Source organism: Kalmanozyma brasiliensis (assembly GCF_000497045.1).
Source record: "Kalmanozyma brasiliensis GHG001 unplaced genomic scaffold PSEUBRA_SCAF23, whole genome shotgun sequence".
NCBI classification, from domain to species: domain Eukaryota; kingdom Fungi; phylum Basidiomycota; class Ustilaginomycetes; order Ustilaginales; genus Kalmanozyma; species Kalmanozyma brasiliensis.
Genome location: NW_015961963.1, coordinates 148,908 through 171,935, shown reverse-complemented (window position 1 = coordinate 171,935; position 23,028 = coordinate 148,908). Strand labels below are relative to the sequence as shown.

Below are 23,028 nucleotides of genomic sequence, written 5' to 3'. Positions count from 1 at the left end.
AGGATGGTTTCGACTCGATTTGCTTCACGATGCCTGTTCCTCCGTGTGTCAGACCGTAGACAAAGACGGGAGAGGTGTATGTTGATTCAAAAGCAGAGATACATTTGCCAACTCGTCCAACGTCTACACAGCGACGCGTTTGGTCGCCACCTTTCCGTGCGCACTTGTGCTGTTGAGCACCCGTCCCAGCACTCCACTGTTCCTCCCCAAGCCCTTTGCCAGGACACTCGCTGGAATGGGCCTCAACGCGGACGACATGGCGACTAGCACGCTCAACAACGCCATTGCGCCAGCCTGGTGTGCGCTCGCCAACGGAATCGGCACCATGTAGATCAGCGTTGTGATCCCGAGCGTCACCTGAGCGGCGACGACTGCGACGGATGCCTTGGCGAGCGACGTTACTCTTGGTGGTAAACTCGGCAGCATCGCTTTCCCTCCTGCTGCCTTCATCGCAGCGGAGTAGACCCGGCCCAAGCGATGGGTCCTCCACGCCAGCGCCAGTACCGTGCAAGCGGTGGTGACCGCCAGCGTGCGATGGATCAGCTGCACAGTGACCGGATTCTGCGTGAGATTCCTCCACACTTTGTCGGATCCATCCTGACGCTGAGCAAAGCGGTCGTCCATGAGCTCGTCGATGGGTGGTGCAATCCGACCTTCTCCCATGGTAGGGAACTCGTTGTACACCAACCCTGCGTCGAGGCCCGCGACCAACGCGCCCGACATGGCCGTGGTAAACACCAATCCTGCGACCACCTTGACCAGCCTCGCGTGTCCTCGGAGCAGGGGGTGATTCAGCGTGTTCGCCAGCTGGGACAGCGTGCTGGTGTTTCGAAGTGGAACACCCGAGGGGGACCCGGTGAGCGTGGCGGCTTTGTAATCGCGTTGAACCGCCAACCCGGTATGGAGCATGGCGAGGTAGACCAAAAACGCCGTCCCCATGTGCAATGCAAGCCTGAAATGCGAGACTCTCGGCGTCCATTCCGCCGTCGCCACCAACGTCTCTGCCGAACTCGTCGGTACACTCTTCCCACCCTTCTCCGGAGTCACCATCTTTGCTCTCCCCTCACTCCCCTTTGGAACGCTCAGTCCGGATTTGACCATGAACCACCCCAAGAAACCCTGGAACCCAATCCCCACTGCTATCCCTGCCAGCTTGAACCTCGTCGATCCCGCAACCTTTTTGGAGAAGATGAAGTAGGCAGCGGGCAAAGTGAATGCTACCCCGATAACCCGACCCAACACCCGATGCCCCCACTCCCACATGTAGATCCGTTTGAAATCGTCGAGACTCATGCGACTGTTGAGAAGGTGGAATTCAGGGGTTTGTTTGTACTTGGCCCATTCGGATTCCCATTCCGGGGTGGTGGTGGGGAGGTGAAGACCGCGAAAGCCGGGGTTCCACTCGGTGATGGAGAGACCGGATTCGGTGAGCCGGGTAAGACCGCCGACAATGACGATGGCGTAGACGAGGAAGGCGAGCGCGAAGAGGTGGAGTGCTACGATGGGGCGCGAGATGAGGGGTGTTGATGAGGCTGCAGTGGTGGATGAGAGGTCGGACGGGGTGATCGTGGCGGTCGACTGGAGACGCTGCTGCTGAAACCGGTGCGCGGCGAGCTGCCTGAGGGCCGTGAGTGGTGTTGGTGTGAGTGAAGGCCTTGATGTCGCGTACGATCGTATGAGGCCGAGCGGCGGCCTCGAGACCATCGGTGCTTTTGATGCGGCAAACGTTGATCGAGCCTGCAGCCCAACGCTGGCCACCGCAGCTCTTGACAGCGTCGGTAGCAGCATTGGCGCTGTGGGCACGACCAACCTCGCCCCAAGCAGCCTGGGCATCATCTGCGCAGTCACCATGATGAAGGATCGCCTTGCCAGAAGCGTTGATACGATGATGCACGAGAAAGATGATAGCGAGAAGAATGATTGAGTGAGCTCTATTTCTGGCCAAAAAATGGCAGATTCCGCGGCGAAGAAAGCGCATGGCGGAATTCGGACAGCGCCGGGCGGATTTGATAATCAGGCTTCATCTGTGGTCGCGATCAAGACGCTCTCCGAGGTCAAGTGTGTTTCCATGACTCGGGTCGTCTAATCCTAAGCCGCTTGTATGGGTGCCGACTCTGAAGGCTGATACCAGCTGCCCGTCCATGAGCTCGCGGAATTGTATCGACTGAATCGGACCAAGCTCAAGCCGACCCGATTCGACCTCTTCTTCGCACGCTCACAGTGTACCACGATGAAAGTCATTCTACAATTGCTACTATGCTGCTCTGCATGGCTCACCTCCTTCCACCTCTCCTCTTGGCCGCCTCCTGCGTCTTCTTCTCCTCCAACAACCTCTGCTGCTTGATCACATTCCCGATACCGGCCAACCTCCTATCGTCCTTCCTCAAATAGTACAACTTTGCCCTTCTGGTCCTCCTCAGCTTTCCGCTCTTGTCGTTCTTCCCTGCCTCTGCTTTCTGGATCACCCTGACATCCTTGAGCAGCGGCGAGTAGAGGTTGAAGCGCATCTCGACACCCAACTTCTGCACGAGGTTTCGGAGGACGAACGAGGTCGAGACGCCTCTTCGGCGGATGGCGATCAGCACGCCGGAGAAGGAGGAGAAGTTGGTCTTGAGCGGCGTGGTCCAGGATTCGACGATGAGGACGGAGCCGGGTGGAATGCGCGTGGGCGACTTGCGATCGAAGAGTTGGGTGAGACGGTTACCAGGGTCGTAGCGCGCCCGCAGAGCGGTGTGCACGCGCGGCATGACGCTGTCGAAGATCGTTTTGGCGGGAGGAGGAGGGGTGATCTTGGTCTTGGTGGAGACGAACGTGGGCACCTCGGGGATCAGTGCGGCTGATGAGAAGGGGTATGCTGCGGCTGTTGGGCGGCAAGTAAGAGAAAGAGCAAGACAGATGCAACAGAATCAGTCTGAGGCCTTCAGCTGCAGTTCGGACACGGCGTTGCAAAGATATCTGATCGGGTGGCACTTACATCGTTGCGACTGCTGCTTCTGAGGAGCTGCTTGCGCCGACTTGGATGAGGAAGCTGCGGGTTGAGCACCGACGTGCGATGTGGACATGCATCGACGGGCTAGCGCTGACGAAGACGAGCTGCTAGACCCGACGCGCAGCGACTGGAACAGCGTCGTGAGCTGCTTCGATGATCTTGATGCCGACATGATGCGAATGTCCCTCGTTTCGAGCTGATCGTTGTGAGGTAGAAGTGACGATGACGAGCAAGGGTTGGTGTTGAAGTGACAGAGTGCCAATCGACTTTTTCTGCACTTCTTCTTGCCTCGCTCCACTCTCGTGCGACTGAGTAGCCCTCTTTTCTGGCCGGATCCGTGTTTGATTTTCGCTCGAATCGGGCGCAATTTGAGTGATACAGCACCAGCCAGCCCCACTTCATTGGCTCTGGCCGCCAAAAAGCAGCGCGTCCTTCGCTCTCTCTCTTCTTCTGCCGCCGCTTCTTGCTCACTCGACCCTGACTGCTGCGCATTCGCCAACTTTGAATGCACGCTTCTACCATCACCACCTTCCAATCTCATTCATCACCATTCTCACCTTTAGACGCTCATCACACGGTTGAGCAACGAGGCTGTCTGCTCGTCCGCTCATATCGACTCAGCTTCACACTCGCTGCTGCCAGGCCATTTCAGCACATCAGCGTCGAGCCGCAAGTTGCAGCTGTTGCGTCTCGCTCTGACTGACTTCCAGTCTCTGGCTCATCAAGCGTCGACTATCAATCGACACTGCAGCAACCATACGAACCGCACGACCGCATTGCCTTCTCGCCACGCATAGCGGCGACACATTTCCTCCACAATGGCGGCGAGAAAGTTGCAAACAGAGATCGACAAGACCTTGAAAAAGGTCGCAGAAGGCGTCGAGATCTTTGAAGACATGTACGAGCTCCTTCAACGCTCCACAAATCCGACACAGAAGGAAAAGATGGAGTCGGATCTCAAAACCCAGATCAAGAAGCTCCAACGACTACGCGATCAGATCAAGACATGGGTGCAGAGCAACGACATCAAGGACAAGAAGCCGTTGCTCGACAACCGAAAGCTCATCGAGACCCAGATGGAAAAGTTCAAGGCGATCGAGAAGGAGATGAAGACCAAGGCATTCTCCAAAGAGGGTCTCATAGCGGCCGCAAAGATGAACCCCAAGGACCGCGAGAAGGCAGAAGTGACCGACTGGTTGTCCACGCAAGTCGACGAGCTCTCACGACAAGTCGAATCCGCTGAGGCAGAGATCGAGACCATCTCGGGGTCAGGAAAGAAGAAGAAGGGCTCGGCGAAAGACGAACGGGCGTCGGAGCTGGAGAATGCCAACGACCGCAGAAATTGGCACATCTCGCGACTCGAGATCCTCTTGCGCATGCTCGAGAACGGCAACCTCGAAACCGAGCGCGTCACCGACATCAAGGAGGACATCTCGTACTTTGTCGAGTCCAACATGGAGGAAGACTTTGAAGAGGACGAAGGCATCTACGACGACCTCAACCTCGACGACGGCGAGGAGGCGTTCGGTCTCAAGGAGAATGATGACGTGCAAAGCAACGTCGACTCGGTCGCCAATCCGGATGACATCAGCTTCAGCGAGATGAACAGCACGCCCTCCAAGCCGCGACGAGAGAGCATGGCCGAGATCAACACCAGTGCGCCTGTTCTTCCACCAAGCGTCACGGGGACCACGACGACTACAAGCACCACCAGCAGCAGCAACAATAACAACAACAAGAAGGAGGCAACAGCGTCGTCGCCCGTTTCGGCAGCTCCCGAACCACCTGCGGCGTCGCCCGCTGCACCTGCGGTAGCCGCGGCCAAGAAGACAACCAAGAAGGCATCGCAGGAGACTGTTGCTGTGCCCAAGGAGAAAGCGGTGCCCACTGCCAACTTTGCGCAGGCCAAAGCACCATCTGCGTCGCAAGCGGCTGTTCTTTCGCCTCCCAAGGCGCCCAGCGCAGCACCGCTTCCGCCGATCCGATACGCTGCGGCTGCGGCGGCAGCAGTGGCAGCAAGTGCTGCTGCAGATGCGGTGGCCGTCTCGCCTGCTACGACGACAGCCTCGATCGCCAACGAGTCGACGACGGACTCCATCACTGGCATCCCATCAGCAGCGTCTGCGGCGCCTAGCTCGCAAGCACAAGCAGCATCGGCTGCGCCTCAGCCAGTGGGTGCTCCGGCGACGCCTGTCAAGTCGAGCGTTGATGCTCTCAAGAACGATGCCAGCGACAAAGCACGATCGGCATCGCCCGCGCCACCTGGGCTCACCAAGATGGACTCGGCAAGCAACAACGCGGCAGCACCAGGCACACCGGCTCAAGACGGCAACACTTCAGGATTCCAGCCCGCACAACTGGCAGCTTCTTCGGCGGCAGCAAGTGTGGTGCAGCCGGCAGGCGGAGGAGCTGGCACGGCGGCACAGCAAGCAGCGGCGCAAAAGGAAGCGGGCACGGAAGCACGACTGCCGACGTCGCTCACGGATCTGGTCTCTTCGTTTGAGTCAGCCAAGCAGAAGTCGCTTCGTCGGGACGCCAATCTGGGGCTGGTGCACAAGTCGCTCGAGTCGTCGTTCATGAACGTGCCCGAGCCGCTCGATTCGGACAAGCCTCGATACTATGTGCCCAAGAATCCGTTCCCGACGCCGAGCTACTACCCGCAGTCACCCGCAAGCGTGTTCGACAACCCGGCGCTGTACTCCAAGTTTGACGTGGACACGCTGTTCTACATCTTCTACTACCAGCAAGGCACGTACCACCAGTACCTGGCGGCCAAGGAGCTGAAGAAGCAGAGCTGGCGATTCCACAAACAGTACCTGACGTGGTTCCAGAGGCACTCGGAGCCGCAAGCGATCACGGACGAGTACGAGCAAGGCGTGTACGTCTACTTTGACTGGGAAGGCAGCTGGTGCCAACGCAAGAAGTCGGATTTCCGCTTCGAGTATCGATGGTTGGAAGACAACTAGGTGGTAGTCTCACTTGATGTCGTCGTTGTTGAAGAATAAGAATGATCAAACGCATGCTGTGAGGGTGACGCTGTCTGTGATGCGAGCGGCGAGAAAGGAGGTTGAACCGCCGACTCGAGATGCAGGGAAGTGGGCTCGGCGACAAGAGGAGAAAAGAGCACGCGAAGGGGGACGTGCAGCTCGCCAATCCACGCCCTTCCCCGAGGCGTAAAAAGCGGAAGCTGCTGAATGATCTCGTGGATGCCAACGTCGAGCATTGGACAGCTCCTCATCTCAGGAACGGCGTCTCTTCTTCGCCAATTCGTCTCAGTTGTTCATGCCACCGGCCCGCTGAACGGCGACGCCAGTGCTGGCTTCGTGATACAATACTCCGCAGATGAAAGTCAAAGCCAAAGATCCAACGGAAGCCGTCGAAGCAAGCCGAGAATTTTGAAATGTCTTTGGCTGCTGCAATTTCATCATAGAAGGAGTTCAGCCGCTAGAGAACAATGAAGGGATCTGAGACAAGCGGCGACTGGATCTGGCTGGCCTTCTTCCATCTCGGCTGGTCAGTACGATCTCTGCTGTTTCGTGAGACACCTTGTCTGTGTTTGAACCTTGTTGATGAGATCACTACGAGAGGCAGTGGTCCTCCTCTTATCGCCGAGGGGCCTTTGCCGTGGTCAGGCCTTGGAGGTGACGAGGTGATCTGCAGAGGCTGAGGCAGGCGTTTGTTTGAATGGGATTTGATGCAGGGTGCAAAGGATTCTATGAAACCCCGCTGAAGCTGAGCACAGATCTGACTCCGCCGTTGCTGTTGCCGCGGGTCCAGATTTGGCGCTGCTCAGCCTTTCAAAACAATTTTGGGCGGGCATCGGTTGCTTGCCTTTGACTCGCCTTGCATGGCCTATCTTTCGCAGTCAACCTGCGGTGCCTTCCTCGCCATCATCACCGCTTAGTCGCCGTCGCTTCCCTTCCGTCCTTGACCATCATCTCTCCTCGCCCATCGTCCAAAAGTCTTGCCAATCGTCCCTCATCCTCTCCAAAGCGCTGGTCGTTTCTGCTCCCGGACAACATCATCTGGCCCATCATCTCCTATCGTCATCGTAGCCCGTGGTCTCTGTTTCATCTCATTGTTCTCGCTAATCGGCCTCGACTGCGCATAACCTCAGCATTATATCCGACACTCTCACGCTGTTTCCCTACATCGAAATGACCCCTTCCCCTCAGTGATTCCACCATCACCACCAATCCTACAAGCAACCTTGTCAATCCCCGGCAATGCTACACAACTCTTGCTGAAAATGTCGCTCAAGTTCCTCACGAGGAGGCGCGATCGCGATCGCAACACTCCTTCTTCCGCTCATACCCACAGCAAATCCGTGTCGATCACCAGAAGTCACACAGCGACAGACGTCTCGCTTCCCTCAACCGATTCCTTCTTCAGAAAAGGCAAGCCTGCCGAGGTCCCCTCCGAAGTTCACATCATCAGCTGGGACCAGAAGGAACCCTCTTCCTCCGGTCGACAAGCGCCTATCGGATCGATAGCCGATGATGCGCCTCCTTCGACAGCTACACCCGTCTATCACGCATTTACAACCCGTCCCTCGTCGACAAGCCTGACCTCCAGGGAAGCCAGTACCAGCTACTCCAACGATACTGCCTACAGCGGCAGCGGCAGAAATGACACCTCCGGTCGCACCTTCTTCGGCGCAAGGAACCTTCCAGCTCATCGCAGGGTCGAGTCCAAGAGCTCGCCCCGAAAACCTACAGAAGCCCCCCGCGAATCACCGCGTGATCCTTCAGCGACGCTCCCTGACGAGCTCGCCTCAGTCAGCCTCCAGGCGGTGTTGAAAGGGTCAGACACGCCTAGGAGTGACAACGTCGAGGAGCTCGAGGCTTCTTCTGGCGCTCAAACTCCTCTCAGACAGAAAGATGCATCGAATAGCGAAGACATTGTCCGCCCAGCAACCAAAGCACGGCGTCCAAAGTCGCGCTCCGACCATGGTCACGGCGGTTCTCGCATGGCCATCCACGGTGACGTCGACGTCGATGACCTGTCCACCCCCTCTTTCGCCGGCACGCCCCTGTCGTTGCCTTCTGGATCACGGGTTCCCTTTTCGGCCTTCCACCGCAACGCCTCAGTGTCATCCTTGACCAGCTTCATCTCGTTCGGTGGGGCTGGCGACGTATCGGCCAACGAAGGCGACACAGCGACGTTCAAGAAACCGTCCGGGTTTCTTTCCCGCTTCCCCTCGACACGACGCCGGTCGCGACGCAGCAAGAACGCCTCGTCAGGGGACGCGCAGTCCTCTGCCTCAGGTGATTCGGATGGGCAAAGCGGTTCCTCCCGTGCTCGCAGCGAGTCACACCACTCTGCTGCGCCAAAGTTCTCCCAGTCGCGAGACAATGTTCAGTCACCACCCAGTACGACCAAGGCGGTCAAATCGGGCAGGTTGGCCGCTCCACCCTCAGCCTGGCGGTCCGACATGGCAGCCGTAGCTCCCGTGGCAGATATCTACAGTGCAGGTGGAGGAGGGGGCACGTCATCCGCCTACAGCTCGGACAACGAGATGAGCGTCGGCCACGCCTCCTCCTCCGGCCACGGTGCCGAACCCAGCGAAGGTCGCACATTCTTCCAAAAACATGGCAGGCGAGCGAGCGGCGGCGACACGAGCGTCTCTGCCCGGGAAAACAGCAGCCTTCTGCACCCCTCCTTCACCATCTTTGGCCGAATCACTGATGCAGCGACCAAGCGGGCCTCCATGTACTCGTCCAAGTCCAACGCATCACCCGCTCCCGCGCCGATGCCGTTGGAGCCGGCCGATCCGCCCATCTCGCCCCGCGTCTCGGGTCTTCCCTTACCCCTCCCCTCGCCTTCGGTCGCCTCGCCGGGCGGAACGATCTTCACCGCGCAGCTCTTCCAACGTCTCGGTCCGCCTCCTATCGGTCTTCCACCTCCGAACTTCGAAGACCGTGTCGAGCTCATTCACAATCACGTGCTCAACCAGGCCTGTCCCGCACACCCGTCGTCCAACCCCGCTGGACTTGGCAACGACCTCTCGAGCATCCTCATGAGCACCAGCGCCTCTTCCGATGGTCTGTATCGCTCCAGCCTACCGCCCACACCGCGGGGGGTTACCGCCTCCACTTCGTCGCGCACCATCCGCGCCGCACCCTACGACCTGACGACGCTCCAGGACGAATTTGACAAGCTCGAGTGTCTAGCTGAGCGCGAGATGGGTCGGTTCGTTCCGACCGTCGAGATGCTCCGCGAACTGCGCCTGGAAGAGGCCTTTGTGGAGGCGAGACGCCGATGTGGCGTCGACTGCACGCGGGTTCAGTTCGAGGTGAAGAACGTGCTTGTCGCTGATGACAGGCTGGAACCAAGTCGCAGCATGGCGTCCGTCCTGGGGCTGCAGCACGGCGAGGAACGGTTTGGAGGGGCAGAGATGAGTCTGACGCCTGCGCCTAGGAGGAGGCGAGGGACGGCGACGAGAAAGTCCGATTCGACGGGTGCAAGGATCACCACGCCTCTTTCCAATCTGCCCAGCGACGGCTTTGCGCCACAGGAACTGTTCACTCCACAATCGTTCAGCGTCAAGCCGCTACCCGTGCTGACGCAGCGTCAAAGCTCGAACGTCGCCGGCGCAAGACCATCCAGCGCCGACACGCACAGCGAGGCGAGCAGCGGAGTGAGTCGCAGCGCGTTGCGTTCGCCGCCGCTGTTTGGGCAAGTGCTGGGTTTCCACGGGAAGGGTGGCGTGGATCGCGGATCGCAGGATACCGAGGAGACGGATGATGGCGTCGGTGCGGAGGAGCGACAGGAAAGAACCGGGGGAAAGAGGCAAAGTGTTGTGTTGTAGGGTCGAAGCGGGGCAGTTGCGGAGGAGGTTGGTGGTGAAAAGGGAGGCGCCAGGAAAGATCGGAGCACGCCCCATCGACGTGCGTGATCGTCTGTATCGCTAGTCGTCATTCGAAGGAGATGTCAATTCTGGAACTCACATCCTTACCCCTCAATGCTTGTCTGTGACTGCCGAGAGTGAGATCGCAACACTCGTGACAGCCTCTGACGGACGCTGCGACCTCTCACAGTCACAGGACCATACGCACGCGAAAATGAATCATTGTGAACAGTGCCATTGCCTCCGACGCCATCACATCCCTCACAGTGGTGTGAGAGCCTGGAGTCGCTCTGCTTCACTCCTCGCCATCTCCCAGGATCAGCCCTCGCAGCTGGGCCAAGCTCATGACCTCCTCCTCGCCCGCCTCGCCGCTGAGCGACTGGAAGGTGCACTTCCACCCCACTGCTCGGGTGAGTTGCAGCACGAGATGCTCCATCTCGTCCATCTTTGCCTCCCTGTCCCTTCTCTCCGTCACCTCTGTCGTCTCGATCGGTTCGTCCTCCGTCTCGGAGCTTTCGCCGCTGCCCCTGTGCGTGAGGATCGAAGCCTGAACCTCGGACAAGCATCTTGCGATCCCAATCGCCTTCTGCAGATGCCCCACGCTCCTCAGTAGCGTTTCCACCCGGGCAACACATTTCCCGCCCACGCACAGCTCCACTTGCACCTCCGTCAACAACGCCTGCACTACCGTCTCCCCCTCCTCCTCGTTTAGGTTCGGTAGATCGAGTAGGTTGCTCCGCACCTCCACTTTGCGACCACCCGCGCGTAGCGTCGCAAAGACGTACTCCACCACCCGTCTGACCTCGTTCACGCGCAATCCGTCCCATCGACAGAACTCTTCGTAAAAGGGAAGGAAGATTCGGTCCCATACCCCGGCAATCGTGCCTTCGTCAAAGCCGGAGTCTACGACGATGGAAGCAAAGCTCGCTTCCACCACATCAGCTATGGCTTTGGGAACGACCGTTCCGTGCGGGATGCGAGTCCAATACTGTCCCTCCTTGCCCTGCCGCTCGAGCGCGGCGACGTAGGTGGCGATGGTGGTCTGGAGAACGGCGCTGTCGGACGCGATGAAGCGATGCAGACCCAATCGAACGCCCAACGCCGACAGCGTAGCATTGCTCGCCCACACCCCCTTGAGCGCGGTGAGCTCTCCAGGTGAGAGATCGGGATGGGTCGCATAGATGGTTCGGACGATAAAGAAATCCAACCATGCATCACCAAGAAATTCCAACCGCTGATAGCTAGGTAGCAGCCCACCGAGCAGGGAGGGGTGGGTAAAGGCTTCCAGTGCCAAATGCGGGTAGGCATAGTGGTGGGAGAAGAGCGATTGGAGATGATCCAGTCCATCACGGCTGATTCGGGTTTGCCAGGATTCGGAGATGGAGCGGGATTTGAGCGTGGATAGAAGATCGTTGAACGATAATAGGGAGACGATGGTGGGCGGTAGGAGGTGGAACAGTCGACACACAGCCAGGGCTTGCGTGGGGGAGACGGTCAACCCCGCCCCAATAAGCGCCTCGACCATGTCACTCAGCATCTTCTCCTTCACCCCCTCCCATTTTCCCTCCTCCGCCTGAGCGTGGACGAGCGCTCCACCGATAGACCCCACCATCGGACTCTCGAACTTCTTCCCAGCAAAACCCGCGCTCTCGAACAACCCCCATCGCTCCAACCCCACCCGTTTGGCCTCGCAAAGCAACCGCACATTCGTCAAGATCGCCTTGTTGGCCATGTGCAGATCCGCCTCGGTGCGACCGAGGTGCGTGGTGAACGTGTGACACGTAGCGACGAGTTTGAGGAATGTATCGCCCAAAAATTCGAGTCGCTCGTAATCGGGGTTGCCGGCGGAGGGGGAGGTGAGCGCTTCGAGGACGATGTCGGTGGGAAGGGTGGGGAGGAGGGTGGTGCGACAGTGTTGTGCGAGGAGAAGCTGGTCGTACCTTGTGAGGATGCATGGGAGGAGGTGGATGGATGATAGAAGGGGGAAAGAGAGAGGATGGACGAGGTAGAAGTAGGGGATGATGTGACGGGTCGCGTTGGAAGGGGGCTTGTCCGAGGAGGGGATGAGGAGGTTGCGCGGTTTGGAGAGCTTGATGACTTCAAGGAGGGGCGTGTCGGTCAATTCGGAGGTGAGGACGTCATGCATGTCCTCCGGTGCGACTGCGTTGGATGCGTGGAACCGACCATACATCTTGAGGTGCTGCGAGAGGTAGGTCTCCACCGTACCCTCGGGTTTTGTGACAGTGGTGTCGACCGGCGAGTTCGGGGTGAGGTCGGCGCGGACGGCTTGGAATGCGTATAGAGCTGACGAGTGGAAGCCATGCTGTCGAACGAGGACGCGTCCTTCGAGCTGGTCTGCTTTGCTCAGGTCGAGCGGCGATAGGGCCAACGAGCTAGGTAGGTCGATGGAGAGGTCGTTCATGGTCTGCACTTCGGTGACGCCGTCCAATTTGCGGACGGGTACGATCAGGACTGCGGGCTCGAACTTCGCTCTGGGAGAATTCTTGCCTTTGCCGTTCCGACCGCCTCCGTCTTTTCGATCGATGAGCTTAAAGACGTACCGCGTGAACCGCTTGGCGGCCTCGACGTCCTCTTTGCTCAGCGGTGGGAGTGCACCGAGCGACTTAGGATCGATATCCTTCATCCGCCCAATTTTGGGACACAGCAACCTCAGCTGCTGGGTCGCTGGCAGCTCGCCACGCGTGAGCAGCATAATTGGCTGGCATCCCCTGCTGAATCCGTCCAGTGGCAGGTACGTCGCATGCCAAACATCCCCTTCGTCCTTCTTCGGCGCGGCAGTGATACAAAACCTCGCCCAGCCATCCATCTTCTTCACCGGCACCTGCACCGGCATCCCACTGCCCCTCCAGGCCTTGTGGTGCGGATTAACGCTTCCTACGCCGACTTCGCGTAGAACCGTCCGATCGACCATCCTCGGCATCAGCCACTCATCCAGCTCGCCCAGCTCCCTCAGCTGCTGACACGCCTTGAACGCGGCCGCCCGCTTGGCCTGCTTCTTGTTGCGCCACTCGCCAGACTCGACGCTGCGCACCGCCGCGTTGCTCGGCAGCTCCAAGGTGCACTTGTACGTGCACGGCACGCCAAGTCCATGCTCAACAGCCTCGAGGCGATACGCCAGTACGGCATCCCTCAGATACTCGCTGTGCAGCGTTGCGGCGTAGTGCGAGACGAGTGTCGGTGCGTCCTCCGCGAAGAGCCTTGCGTTGGTCTTGGGTTCGTAGATGCACTCCTCCTCTACTTCGTGGGCTTCGATCCGGAGCTTTTGTTGCCAATCCGCATCCCAGAAGTCCGCGTCGTGGTCAGGATCGGCGATGTCACCGAGCCAAGTGGCGCGATTGGCTTCGGTATTGAACGCATTGAGAATGACCCCTGCGTGCTCAGGGTTGCCTGTTTCAGCCATGAGGATGAACCTGCTCCCCCTCGCTCTTGCCCTTCCCCGCGATTGAAGGAACGAGATATGCCGATTGAACAGGTCGAATCGAATGACCAGATTGGCCGCTTGAATATCGAGGCCTTCCTCGGCGATCGAGGTGGCAACGATGAGGTTGGTGGGCTTGCGTCGCCGGAAGCGGTTGAGCACCTGCACCTGATCGTGCCAGTCCATGCCAAGCGCGCCACCGTTGGCACTGCCGTTTTCGTGGCCCAACAGAAACTCGGGGTGGATGAACGACAGACCGGGAGCGCGCTTGATGAGCTCTACGAGCAGCGTGACGGTTTGACGACGCTCAACGAAGATGATTGCGCAGAAGGAGGAGGCGCTCGGGGCGAAGCATCGGAGCGTTTCGAGTAGACGCAGGATTTTGGGTGACGAATTGCTGGAATCGAAGTGCAAGACGTCTGGTAGGAGAGGCTGAGAGCGCATGTGCTGCAGGATGCGCGCGTTAAGCTCTGTATGGGTTGACAGGTGTGCAATTGCAAGTCCGAGACCCAGACCCGATCCACTCGACTGCGACTCCGGGTTCTCGTCCGAGCTATCGCTCTCGGCCGGAGTCTGCGTCTCGGGAGGCGTGATGCTCGTACGCATGCTAGCATCGAGAATCCAATCGTCGTTGACGAGCGTGCGGCGGTTGCGATTGATGCTGACCCACTTTCGTGCGCGAGAGCGGAACTCGAGCAACGTGCTATACCAGAGGAGGTCGCAGCCGATCGGTCCGAGATGTCGCATCGTGTACTCGAGTTTGGGTCGCACTTCCTTTTCGAAGTGCTCGGTCGCCGGGTCGAGCACCGCATCTTCTCCCAGAGCGGGGTCCTTGCCGAACCGAGATAGCATGTCTTGGGTGAGAGCCGACATGGGTACGCCAGCCACCAGATCGTCAAGGATCGTCGTGTAGGGTGCGAACTCGATCACCAGCTCGTCCGGTTTCTGCTTGACCTCTTGCAGCTCCTGCAGCGTCTCCTTCGACACAGTGTGGATCCTCGCATTCATGGTCTTCTGCAAGTACCGCGACGCTTCATCGAAACGACCCGTGCTGGTGAAAATCGGACTGGCAGTCATACCAAAGATCTTGGGCCGCTCCTTCTCCGGTGCAAGTCGGTAGTACTTCATGATCCGGAAGAATGGATGATTCTTCAACGCATGATGCACCTCGTCAAAGATGAGCAGATTGAGATCGTCCATCTTGACGAAACCGTGGATGAGCGCATCCAGGAAACATTGGGCGGTGGAGACGATGACTTGATGCGATTCGAGCAAGGCGGACCACTGCGGTTCGCGCCAGCTATCGGTGGTGAGCTTGTAACCCTTGCCGCGAACGGTGTCCTTGAGCTCGCCGTAGAGCTTGCCGACGCTGAGGGTGGAGTTGCCGGCGATGACGGAGGACTGTTGATGGACGAGAGGGACCAGGTTGACGAGGAAGAACGAGACTTTGGGTCGGATCGGAGAAGGTGCGGAAGGAGAGTGCGGGATGTGTTGCTGATGAACATGCTGGAGGAGGAGCACGGAGATGAGCGTCTTTCCGCTACCGGTGTCGAGGCAGACGAGCACGTTGCCTTCTTTGGCGAGCTGAGCGAGCTCGAGCTGGTAGGAGCGAGGGACGAAGGCGAGTTGGTCGGAGCGGAGCTGGTCCGCAGGGTCTACAGCGGTTTGGGAGGAGATCTGGTCGATGAGCTTCTGCCGCTTCCTCCGCTCTTCGTCATCCTCGGTGGGGGCGGAAGGTGCGATGACCATCGCGTCCGGGAAATCTCCGTGTCCATGTGCACCATGTTCGAGATCGGCCTGGTCTCTTGACCGTTTCGGCATGGTGCCGGAGACCTGGAGCTCTGTCAGCCTTTGTGCGAGTTGTGCGGGAGGTGTGACGGCAGATGCAGATTGGTGGTCTGGCGAGGGCGTTGAGTTGCTTGATGAGTCCAAAGAGAGACCACTCTGAGTGGTTTTTGGTGGAGTCGTTGTGGTGGTTGAGGATGATGGCGAGCTGGGCTCGGCTGAAGGCTTATATGTTGAACGAGGAGGTGCGGGAGCTGGAACGCTCGAGCCAGGCCCCTCGGCCCCTCCAAAATTATCACCACAAGACATCGTGACGACGATGAAGGCATATGAGAGTCGAAAGAGGATCTGGCGAATGATGTGTCGAGCTTAGAACGTATCCGTCTTTTGCACGCTTGAAGAGCATCCGTCAGGTAGGCTCATTCCGGCAAATGAAGGCGCGACCTACCGGACGAAGCGTTGCCAGGAGCCTTCCGTAATGAAGGAATCCTGGACTCGGGCGGAATGAAAGCATTTGCGAGCCTAGCTCCGGCGCAGGACTTTAGGCGTCTTCGAGCGACGTTGCACAGAAGGGCGGTTGATGCCTGCGCAAGATGAAGGCATGGCCGTGACGAGATCTTTGACAGGTGCTTGCAGCTGTGATTTCAGGGTCCAACACCGCTCTTCCTCTCTCAAATCACATTTTTGGTAGCCGTGTCCAAGCTGAATTTCCGAGAACCGAAATTTGCCAGTCCAAATTCAACGAAGCAACTCAACTGAGCGCGATTCTCTCTCAAGTCGGATGCAGACGACCATCATCATCTTGATCATCAAGCCCAACGACCACCGTGCTCCCATCTGCACGCACTGAGAGGGCATTCACGATGTACAACGGAATCGGTCTCAAGACCGCTCGAGGCACGGGCACCAACGGATACGTCCAGCGCAACCTCTCCAACTTCAAGCCGCGCGACAACCCGTTCAACAAAACAGACAAGGCAGGAGCACGCGGCTCGTTCGGGTCCGATGTTCGCCACACTCAGCCCGACGCAGCCATCCTCGAACACGAGAGGAAGCGTCGCGTAGAGGTCAAATGCATGGAGCTCCGCGTCCAACTCGAGGACGATGATGTGGAGGAAGACGAGATCGAGCTGCAGGTCTCTGCGCTGCGAGAGAAGCTTGTGGCCCAGCTGGAACGAGAGAAGGAGCAGGAGGCTGCGAGAGGATTGCAAGTAAGGACGGAAGCGAGCAGACCGAGACCAGGCGAGACGCACAAACGGCTCGAGGCCAAGCAGCACGAAGATCGACGTTTCGCTTCTGCTGTCGGCGTAGAGAGTGGATACCGTGAGGGTGATGCGTTCAACCGCGAGCTGCAGGAGAGGAAGCGACAGGAGCGCATAGAGGAGAGGAAGAAGGCGGATGAACAGAGAAAGGCCGACTGGGAACGCAAGCGCGAGATGCAACAGCAAGCGAGGCGGGACCGAGAGCGGGAGCATGATCGCGCACAGTCGAGCAGAGATAGTGGATGGGCGAGCCGCTATCGTCGGTCCTCGCCGGAGGGGCGCAGGAGCCGTCGTGAATACTCGGATGACGACAGGTCACTGTCGAGGTCTGCTTCTCCAAGAGCAAAGAAGAGGGGCAAGTACAGGGATGCATCTTCCGACAGCGACTCGTACTCTTCGGATTCGGACAGGAAAGGCTCGAGTCGCAAGCGTCCCGCTGCAACCTCGAGCAAAGCACGAGACGATCCGCGAGACGGTGAGAGAGGCAGGAAGCGATCCCGCTCGCCATCGTACTCAGACTCACGCTCCTCCTCTTCGCGCTCCTACTCTCGGTCGCCATCACGCTCTCGATCGCGTTCTCCAGTTCGTCGTCGACGAAGTCGCTCACTCACTCGATCGGTCTCGCGCTCCCGCTCTCGTTCCGTGTCCAGATCATCTTACTCGTCCCGGAGCCGCAGTCGCAGCCGCAGTCCGCGTCGGGCCAGCAAGCGGAGCGTAAGCCGGAGCCGAAGCCGAAGTCCGATCTTCCGCAGGGCGCGAGATAGGTCCCTCACCCCGCTCTCGTCCTCTTCCCGCTCCCGTTCGAGGAGTCCGAGCAGGTCACCGCGCCGCAGTCGCTCGCGCTCACGATCGCGATCCGTCGATTCCAAGTCATCCCGCTCACCCTCCCGCTCTCTCTCGCCTCCCACTGGCCAGAGGAGGACAAGAGACGCTTTCTCCCCCGCGCACTCCAGGTCGCCTTCCCCAGAACCAAGAACAAAGGCAAAACCGCCTGGCCCACCACCGGTCAAACCCGGTCCACCGCCAGCTCGTCCACCCGGTCTGTAACTTTCACACACACTCCCACACTAGGCACTGTTCCTTCCATTTCAATATATTGCGCTACTGATACTGCTGATGATGATACTGGCTGTTCTGATGCGACTGGTAGAGGGCGGATGAGGAAAAGGAGCTTGGCAATCCGCCGTGCTGATACTGTGAGCCTGCGGAGACTGTCGCGTAGTGCTGCTGCTGCGGTGGGGGTGGTCGGGGGTATGGGTAGCCACTAGGGTCGATCGATTGGCGTCGCCCGCCGGCGGGTGGTGGTGCTTCGTATTGCTGTGCTGGAGGAGCGTACTGCTGTGAGTAGGTCTGCGGCGGGTGAGCATAGTGTGATGCAGGAGCGGCGGCAGGCGAGGTGCCGTAGAAACCATGCATCGAGCCTGAGGACGGTAGATGGGACGGCTGCTGATGCCCAGGGATCGGCGGCAAAGGGGACGGCGATCGACCAGGTCCCCACGAACCCTGATCGCTGCTCGCACTCGACGGCTGCGGCGGAGCAGTGTACAGATATCCGCTCGACGCCGACGGTGGGATGCTGCCATTGTGGTGCGGAGCAGGCGCAGGTGCATACGTCGGTTGAGCAGGCTGTGATGCCTGCGTTGGTGGAGCACCATGCCACGTATTGTGCGAGAACGATTGAGAGGTGGAGTGCGGCAGCTGCTGCTGATGCGGGGGCGGAGAAGGCTGCTGCACGGGCTGATAGAGATGCGAGGGGTATACGTGCTGCTGCTGCTGGGGTTGAGGTGGAGCGTGCGACGAGATCGAGCTCGAGCTCTGTGTTGATGGTAGCGGTCGAGAGACGTGCGATGGCTGCGCTGGCTGGCTGTAGGGCGAAGGGATGGGGTGGTAGCCTGAAGAAGCGCCAGGCGACGAAGTTCGCGGTGGGATCGATGTCGGCTGCGCAAGATGGCCACCGGCCTGCGGCTGCTGGTAGTAGGCCTGTGCATTGACGACCGATGGTGTCGAAGTGTGGTGAGCTGAGTGGGAGCTGTATTGAGACAGAGCCGAGGCTGGTCGCGCAGCGGGCGACACCGGTCTCTGCACGTCTTGCGGGTAGCCTGCGGTCGGCGGAGGCGTATACAGCGAAGCGAGATGAGCTGGCGCCTGATAGATGTGCGACTGCGGTGGACGCTCTTCAGCGTGCACGGGCGATCTAGGGGGTGGTGGTCTATCCATGGTAGCAGCCGAGTGACCAAAGCCCATCTTGGACATGGACTGGGCCAGTTGGTCCGCACCAAAGTCAGGCTGAGGCATCTGGTTGTAAGCAACAGGAATGTGAGAGATCGAATGCGAACGAGGCACGCTGTATTGCTGCTGCCGTTGATGTTGCTGATGTTGCTGCTGCTGGAGGAAGTCGGCTGGCTTGACAGTAGCGTACATATCATCGCTTGGGTCTCCGGGCTGTGGGTGGTGAGCGATGTACTGACTGCTCTGAGACGGCGTGATCGAGTGCTGCGAGTAGTAGGAACCCGAGGGCTGGATCGAGTGACCGAATTCGGAAGGCATGGGCGCATTGAAGCTGTTGCGTCTGGATCCGCCCGCGGTGGGACCCATGGAAGAGGCGTGATTGTGAGCAGCTAGATGGTGTGCAGATGACGGAGGTGCAGGGCTCGTGCCGCGAGAGATGCTGGCAGGAGCGTAAGCGGGTGTGTATGTGTCCATAGTGGCGAGCGACGAGCTGGGACGAAGCGTGCTGCTGCCGAGGTCGTGCATGGTCTGCGAGTGGGACATGGCGGAAGGCGGTCTGTGCATCGATGCGAGGCCCGAAGCGGATATACTGCTCGACATGCGATGATGGCTGTTGGATGAAGCAGCGGAGAAGCTCCCTGGTCGCATTGATGCCGGAATAGGAGGGTGGTCACCTTTGCCTTTGGGCGGTTTGGGAGGGGCACCTGAGCCAGATCCAGTGGAAGCTGCGTTGCCACCGTCTTCGATCCTGGAGAAGGAGCCAGCACCGCCATACGAGTCGGTTGCTGAAAGGACGGCGGGCTGCGTCGACGGCCTGCGCTTCTTGGGAGGGGCGGCAGCCGAGTAGAAGGTGAGCTCGAGGTAGACCTCGCCGGCGTAGCGGTCCTTGGCCTTGATGGTGACCCATTCGTCGTACTCGCCCGTCTTGAGCGTGTCGGTCAGGTCAACGATACCTTCACCGATGAATTCGGGCTCTTTGCTGTCGTCAGCGTAGCAAGCGACCTTGAGCACCTTCTTGCCTCCTTTTGTCTTGAGTGCAGAAGCCGACGTCGCTTTGGAAGCCGATCCAGATCCATTGGCCGCATCTTTGACGAGAGCATCCTCCATGTCCTCGTAGACTTCGAAGTGAAGCTGTTCGTCCCAAGACGGGTGCTGACCACCGCGCTTGTCGGGCTTTGTCTTTTGGCTTTCGTGGCCCATGGTAAGGACGGTGTAAGGATCCTGCTTTCCGATGGATTTCTTGTTGGGCAGGTTGCGCGCCTTGAGGACGACGCAGACGAGCGTGCCCTTGTGGACGGGCTCGGCGGACGTCGGCATGGTGGGCGAGGGCAGCGGCGCGGAGAGGTCCAAAGCACGATCGACCGAGGCTGCCTGCGTGATTCAAGGGAGTGTGGTACGTCAAAGATTGGCTGGGCGAAGCATGCGTCGGGTGCTGACGAAGGAGGAAAGGGTTCCGATACAGGTGATGGTCGGAATCGCAGCGATCCGAACAGGTCGATGAAGGAGAGTGTGTGTGATTGTAGAAAGGATGAGCCGAGGTGAATTAGAGGTCCGAAGCAACGCTTGACGCTCACTTGGCCTCGAGCCAGCAAACCTTCACGGGGACCTTGGACGATCTCGAGCACAGCCTGCAGCTGTCTTTTTTCCCAAAGTCAAATAACACTGCCCAGACGCGTCCGCGCTCCACCGCCTTTGCCTCAGACGAGCCACTCACCTTGCGCAGTCAGATCGATGAGTTCACACAGCCACACGGATGGCATCCGACAGATACCGACCATCCTTGTTTGCACCAAAGTGAAGCTTGCAAGACGAGATGAGTTGTGATGAAGCGCCGGATGGTCCGGTGAGACAGGAGTGAGAGTGTTGTTCTGACTTCCACTCTGGAACCGTGCACGTTGACCCTCAACCAACACTTTTTGGCTCGAAATTTCTCCGGTCAGCAAAGTGAGCGTTCGGATCGATTTTCTCTGGATCTGTTAAATTAGTAACACAGAGCATCAGTGAGCAGACAACCGGGTCGCAAAGCAGTCACAGCTCATCCTCGTGACTAGGTAGAAGTAGAAGATGAGATTGAAGATAGAAGTACATCATTAGAGGGAAGTACGGCTAGAGGGTATCAGGTATGTTAGAGGTGTGACGAGTTATGATCAAGACCCGGAGGGCGTTCTCCTCCCGTTCTGAGAAGCAGCGCCAGCCGCACTGCCGCAGCTTTGCTCAATCTCCTGCTCTTCGCGTTCAAGCCTACGCATGGTTGCTGCGAGGATCTGTGCGCGCCGCTCTTCGGCGCTGGCAGCATTCCGAGATGGGTCGCCTCCTCCGAGCCTATTACCGCCGCCGGAGCCACCACCAGCCGAGAGTGCTGGAGCAGAAGGCTCGTAGACATCACCCTCTACGAGTGCATGCGTTCCATCCTGCTGCTTGCGCTCGAAAGCTTCAATTTGGGCGTTGAGTTCGCTGTTGAGGATCTTGAACTCGGGCGGATGGTCGGCCACCTTGTTGTGCGCCAATTCGTGGACGAGCACTCTGCGTGTCGTCTTGTAGTCTCGGAAGCCTTCCGCGTTATCGGTGCGAATGCGTAGCAGAATCCTCTGTCCTGCGTTCTCATTGAGACCTAACAAGTTCGGGTGTTCCCATGGTAGCAGCTCGGTGAGTGAGCCAACGCGAAACTGGTGCAGCTGGCAAATGTGTAGGATGCCAGGATCTCGGCTGAGTCTGGTCAGATAGTCGATGACCTTGGCATGGAGCGGTGATGATGGCGATGTGGTCGGATGTGCCTGAATGGGGCCGAAAGGAGAGAAGCTCGAGCCGGGCTGCGTTGTGTTGCGAGCCTTTGTTCCGCGCAGCATGCTAGGGTGGTACGACCTGGGAGCATTGCGTTTCTGCATTTCCGCTTCATTCTGGTGCAGTCGCTCCAGCTCTTCTGATGATGGTCCGAGTACTGTCACTTTGACATCGGTTTTGTCGCCGAATCCGACGTCAGCGAGCGTCCGTGAGTCTGCATGGGCATCGCCATGATGATGGCTGTTCAAGTCTGCAATGCCTGCGCTCCGAGGCACGAGCAGCTTCTGCTTGTCCAACGGCACGAATGTAAGCGCCTCGATTGCTTGACGAAGCTCCGATAGGGCAGTGCTTGGCTCCAAGGCGTCTATTGAATGCTCGGTCTTGCGGTGCACAATCGTGAGGCTGAAGCTGCCCATGGTTGCGATGTCCTTGCGAGTGTGCCACTCGTTCGCTTCGACGGCTGCTCTTTACGCTAAATGCATGTGTTGTCGATTACTGTTATCGTCTCCGAGCCTATTGTATATGCTTGAGTGCTTGCGAGGTGGTAGAAAGGAGACACAATGTGACCACAGAGGCCACGAATGAAGTCCGTGGCGCAGCATCCTCGTCTTCTGGCGAACCAAAAATTTAAGGTTGTAGGTGGAGGTTTGACTGCGCCAAAATTGAGGCTGCGTCAGCGCAGCGCAAAGGCGTTGTGCTCAGCCATGGCCCAAGTCCGGTCCGCTAGCCTATCATCCACCTTCTTTCAAGGCAAGCACAGCATCCTGCGGATCGCTGTCTCGGTGAACATCGGTATGGCCTGTCTCTTTGATCTGAAAAGAGCGAGCTGCCCACCAAACAGCCTGCCGCAGCCTGGCAAAGCTGCTTAGTCCTATCGACAGTCCACGGCAGTCTTTGCTCAAGTCATCTCGCCTCTCAGTTTTTCCGTGAGCTGCAGCGAGCTTGCAGCAAGGCGTACCTTAGAGCGGCTCTTGCTCGTCAGTTGACGAGGTGTCGGATTGCAGCAAGCGTTCGGGTCGCCTCCTTGTCTCGATACAGTGTACGCACGAGGACGCTTCCGAGGCTTGACGAAGCCGAAGAAGCGTTTGCAGGCGGTAACTGAAGTGAGAAAGCACACTGGATGACACAGGCAAGAGGTGTGATCTGCGCCTCGCAGCACAGCGCCTCAACGCTCTGCATGGGCCCGCCCGCTCTCTCCCAATGTATCGTACTTCAGCTGATCGCAGCTGTCAGAATCCGCCAGTCCATCAGTCGGGAACCGAGAAATCAACGACAAGAATGCCAGCTGGACTAACAAGCAAAGCATGGCATCCCCCCCAGCGTCGACATTGCCGGAGACCGGCTACTAACGACAGTGTCAGCACAGTGCGCGCTTGTGAGGCGAATGTACCTGCACGAAATTCAGGCTTGCAGCAAGGCAGGCTTTGACAGCAAAGCGCTCAGCAAAGCCAGACCGGTCCTCGGCTTCTTGTTTTCGGTCGAACTGGGCCGTGTTGGTGCGTGTTGCCACCATCCAATTTGTATTTTTCCGGTTGATTTGACACGCGCGCGGGCCATTTGATCGTCTAACGGCCAGGGCGTCGGGAAAAAAGCTCAGAGTTGGCAAGCGACAGGTTGGGGGGTGCACTCATTAAATCTGTGCTGCCTCAAACTTGCTTCTTCTCAATTCGGTCTGACCCCACAAAATTCGAGT

At 58.6% G+C, this 23,028-nt stretch overlaps 8 protein-coding genes across 8 annotated transcripts; 3 read left to right on the top strand and 5 right to left on the bottom strand.

Annotated features, from left to right (window-relative positions):
- Positions 1 to 123: 123 nt before the first annotated feature.
- On the bottom strand, positions 124 to 1,788 carry PSEUBRA_003616 (Heme A synthase; the record flags this gene model as incomplete). The annotated part of the gene is made up of 1 exon (XM_016436689.2): positions 124 to 1,788. The coding sequence occupies one exon, from the start codon at positions 1,786 to 1,788 to the stop codon at positions 124 to 126; it is 1,665 nt and encodes a 554-aa protein (XP_016291975.2).
- A 485-nt stretch (positions 1,789 to 2,273) lies between these two features.
- PSEUBRA_003615 (Ribosomal protein L19) lies at positions 2,274 to 3,161 on the bottom strand (the record flags this gene model as incomplete). The annotated part of the gene is made up of 2 exons (XM_016436691.1): positions 2,274 to 2,860; positions 2,975 to 3,161. 2 exons carry the CDS (start codon positions 3,159 to 3,161, stop codon positions 2,274 to 2,276), a joined length of 774 nt encoding a protein of 257 aa, XP_016291974.1.
- A 646-nt stretch (positions 3,162 to 3,807) lies between these two features.
- PSEUBRA_003614 (NOT2/NOT3/NOT5) lies at positions 3,808 to 5,955 on the top strand (the record flags this gene model as incomplete). Its single annotated transcript, XM_016436714.1, has 1 exon — positions 3,808 to 5,955. The coding sequence occupies one exon, from the start codon at positions 3,808 to 3,810 to the stop codon at positions 5,953 to 5,955; it is 2,148 nt and encodes a 715-aa protein (XP_016291973.1).
- A 1,283-nt stretch (positions 5,956 to 7,238) lies between these two features.
- On the top strand, positions 7,239 to 9,800 carry PSEUBRA_003613 (uncharacterized protein; the record flags this gene model as incomplete). Its single annotated transcript, XM_059465109.1, has 1 exon — positions 7,239 to 9,800. One exon carries the CDS (start codon positions 7,239 to 7,241, stop codon positions 9,798 to 9,800), a length of 2,562 nt encoding a protein of 853 aa, XP_059321419.1.
- Positions 9,801 to 10,134: 334 nt separating this feature from the next.
- On the bottom strand, positions 10,135 to 15,099 carry PSEUBRA_003612 (Double-stranded RNA-binding domain protein; the record flags this gene model as incomplete). Its single annotated transcript, XM_016436682.1, has 1 exon — positions 10,135 to 15,099. The coding sequence occupies one exon, from the start codon at positions 15,097 to 15,099 to the stop codon at positions 10,135 to 10,137; it is 4,965 nt and encodes a 1,654-aa protein (XP_016291972.1).
- An 827-nt stretch (positions 15,100 to 15,926) lies between these two features.
- PSEUBRA_003611 (mRNA splicing factor, Cwf21) lies at positions 15,927 to 17,089 on the top strand (the record flags this gene model as incomplete). Its single annotated transcript, XM_059465108.1, has 2 exons — positions 15,927 to 16,714; positions 16,843 to 17,089. 2 exons carry the CDS (start codon positions 15,927 to 15,929, stop codon positions 17,087 to 17,089), a joined length of 1,035 nt encoding a protein of 344 aa, XP_059320613.1.
- Positions 17,090 to 17,426: 337 nt separating this feature from the next.
- On the bottom strand, positions 17,427 to 19,871 carry PSEUBRA_003610 (C2 domain protein; the record flags this gene model as incomplete). The annotated part of the gene is made up of 1 exon (XM_059465107.1): positions 17,427 to 19,871. The coding sequence occupies one exon, from the start codon at positions 19,869 to 19,871 to the stop codon at positions 17,427 to 17,429; it is 2,445 nt and encodes an 814-aa protein (XP_059320612.1).
- An 830-nt stretch (positions 19,872 to 20,701) lies between these two features.
- On the bottom strand, positions 20,702 to 21,751 carry PSEUBRA_003609 (uncharacterized protein; the record flags this gene model as incomplete). The annotated part of the gene is made up of 1 exon (XM_016436697.2): positions 20,702 to 21,751. One exon carries the CDS (start codon positions 21,749 to 21,751, stop codon positions 20,702 to 20,704), a length of 1,050 nt encoding a protein of 349 aa, XP_016291969.2.
- Between the last annotated feature and the right edge of the window lie 1,277 nt (positions 21,752 to 23,028).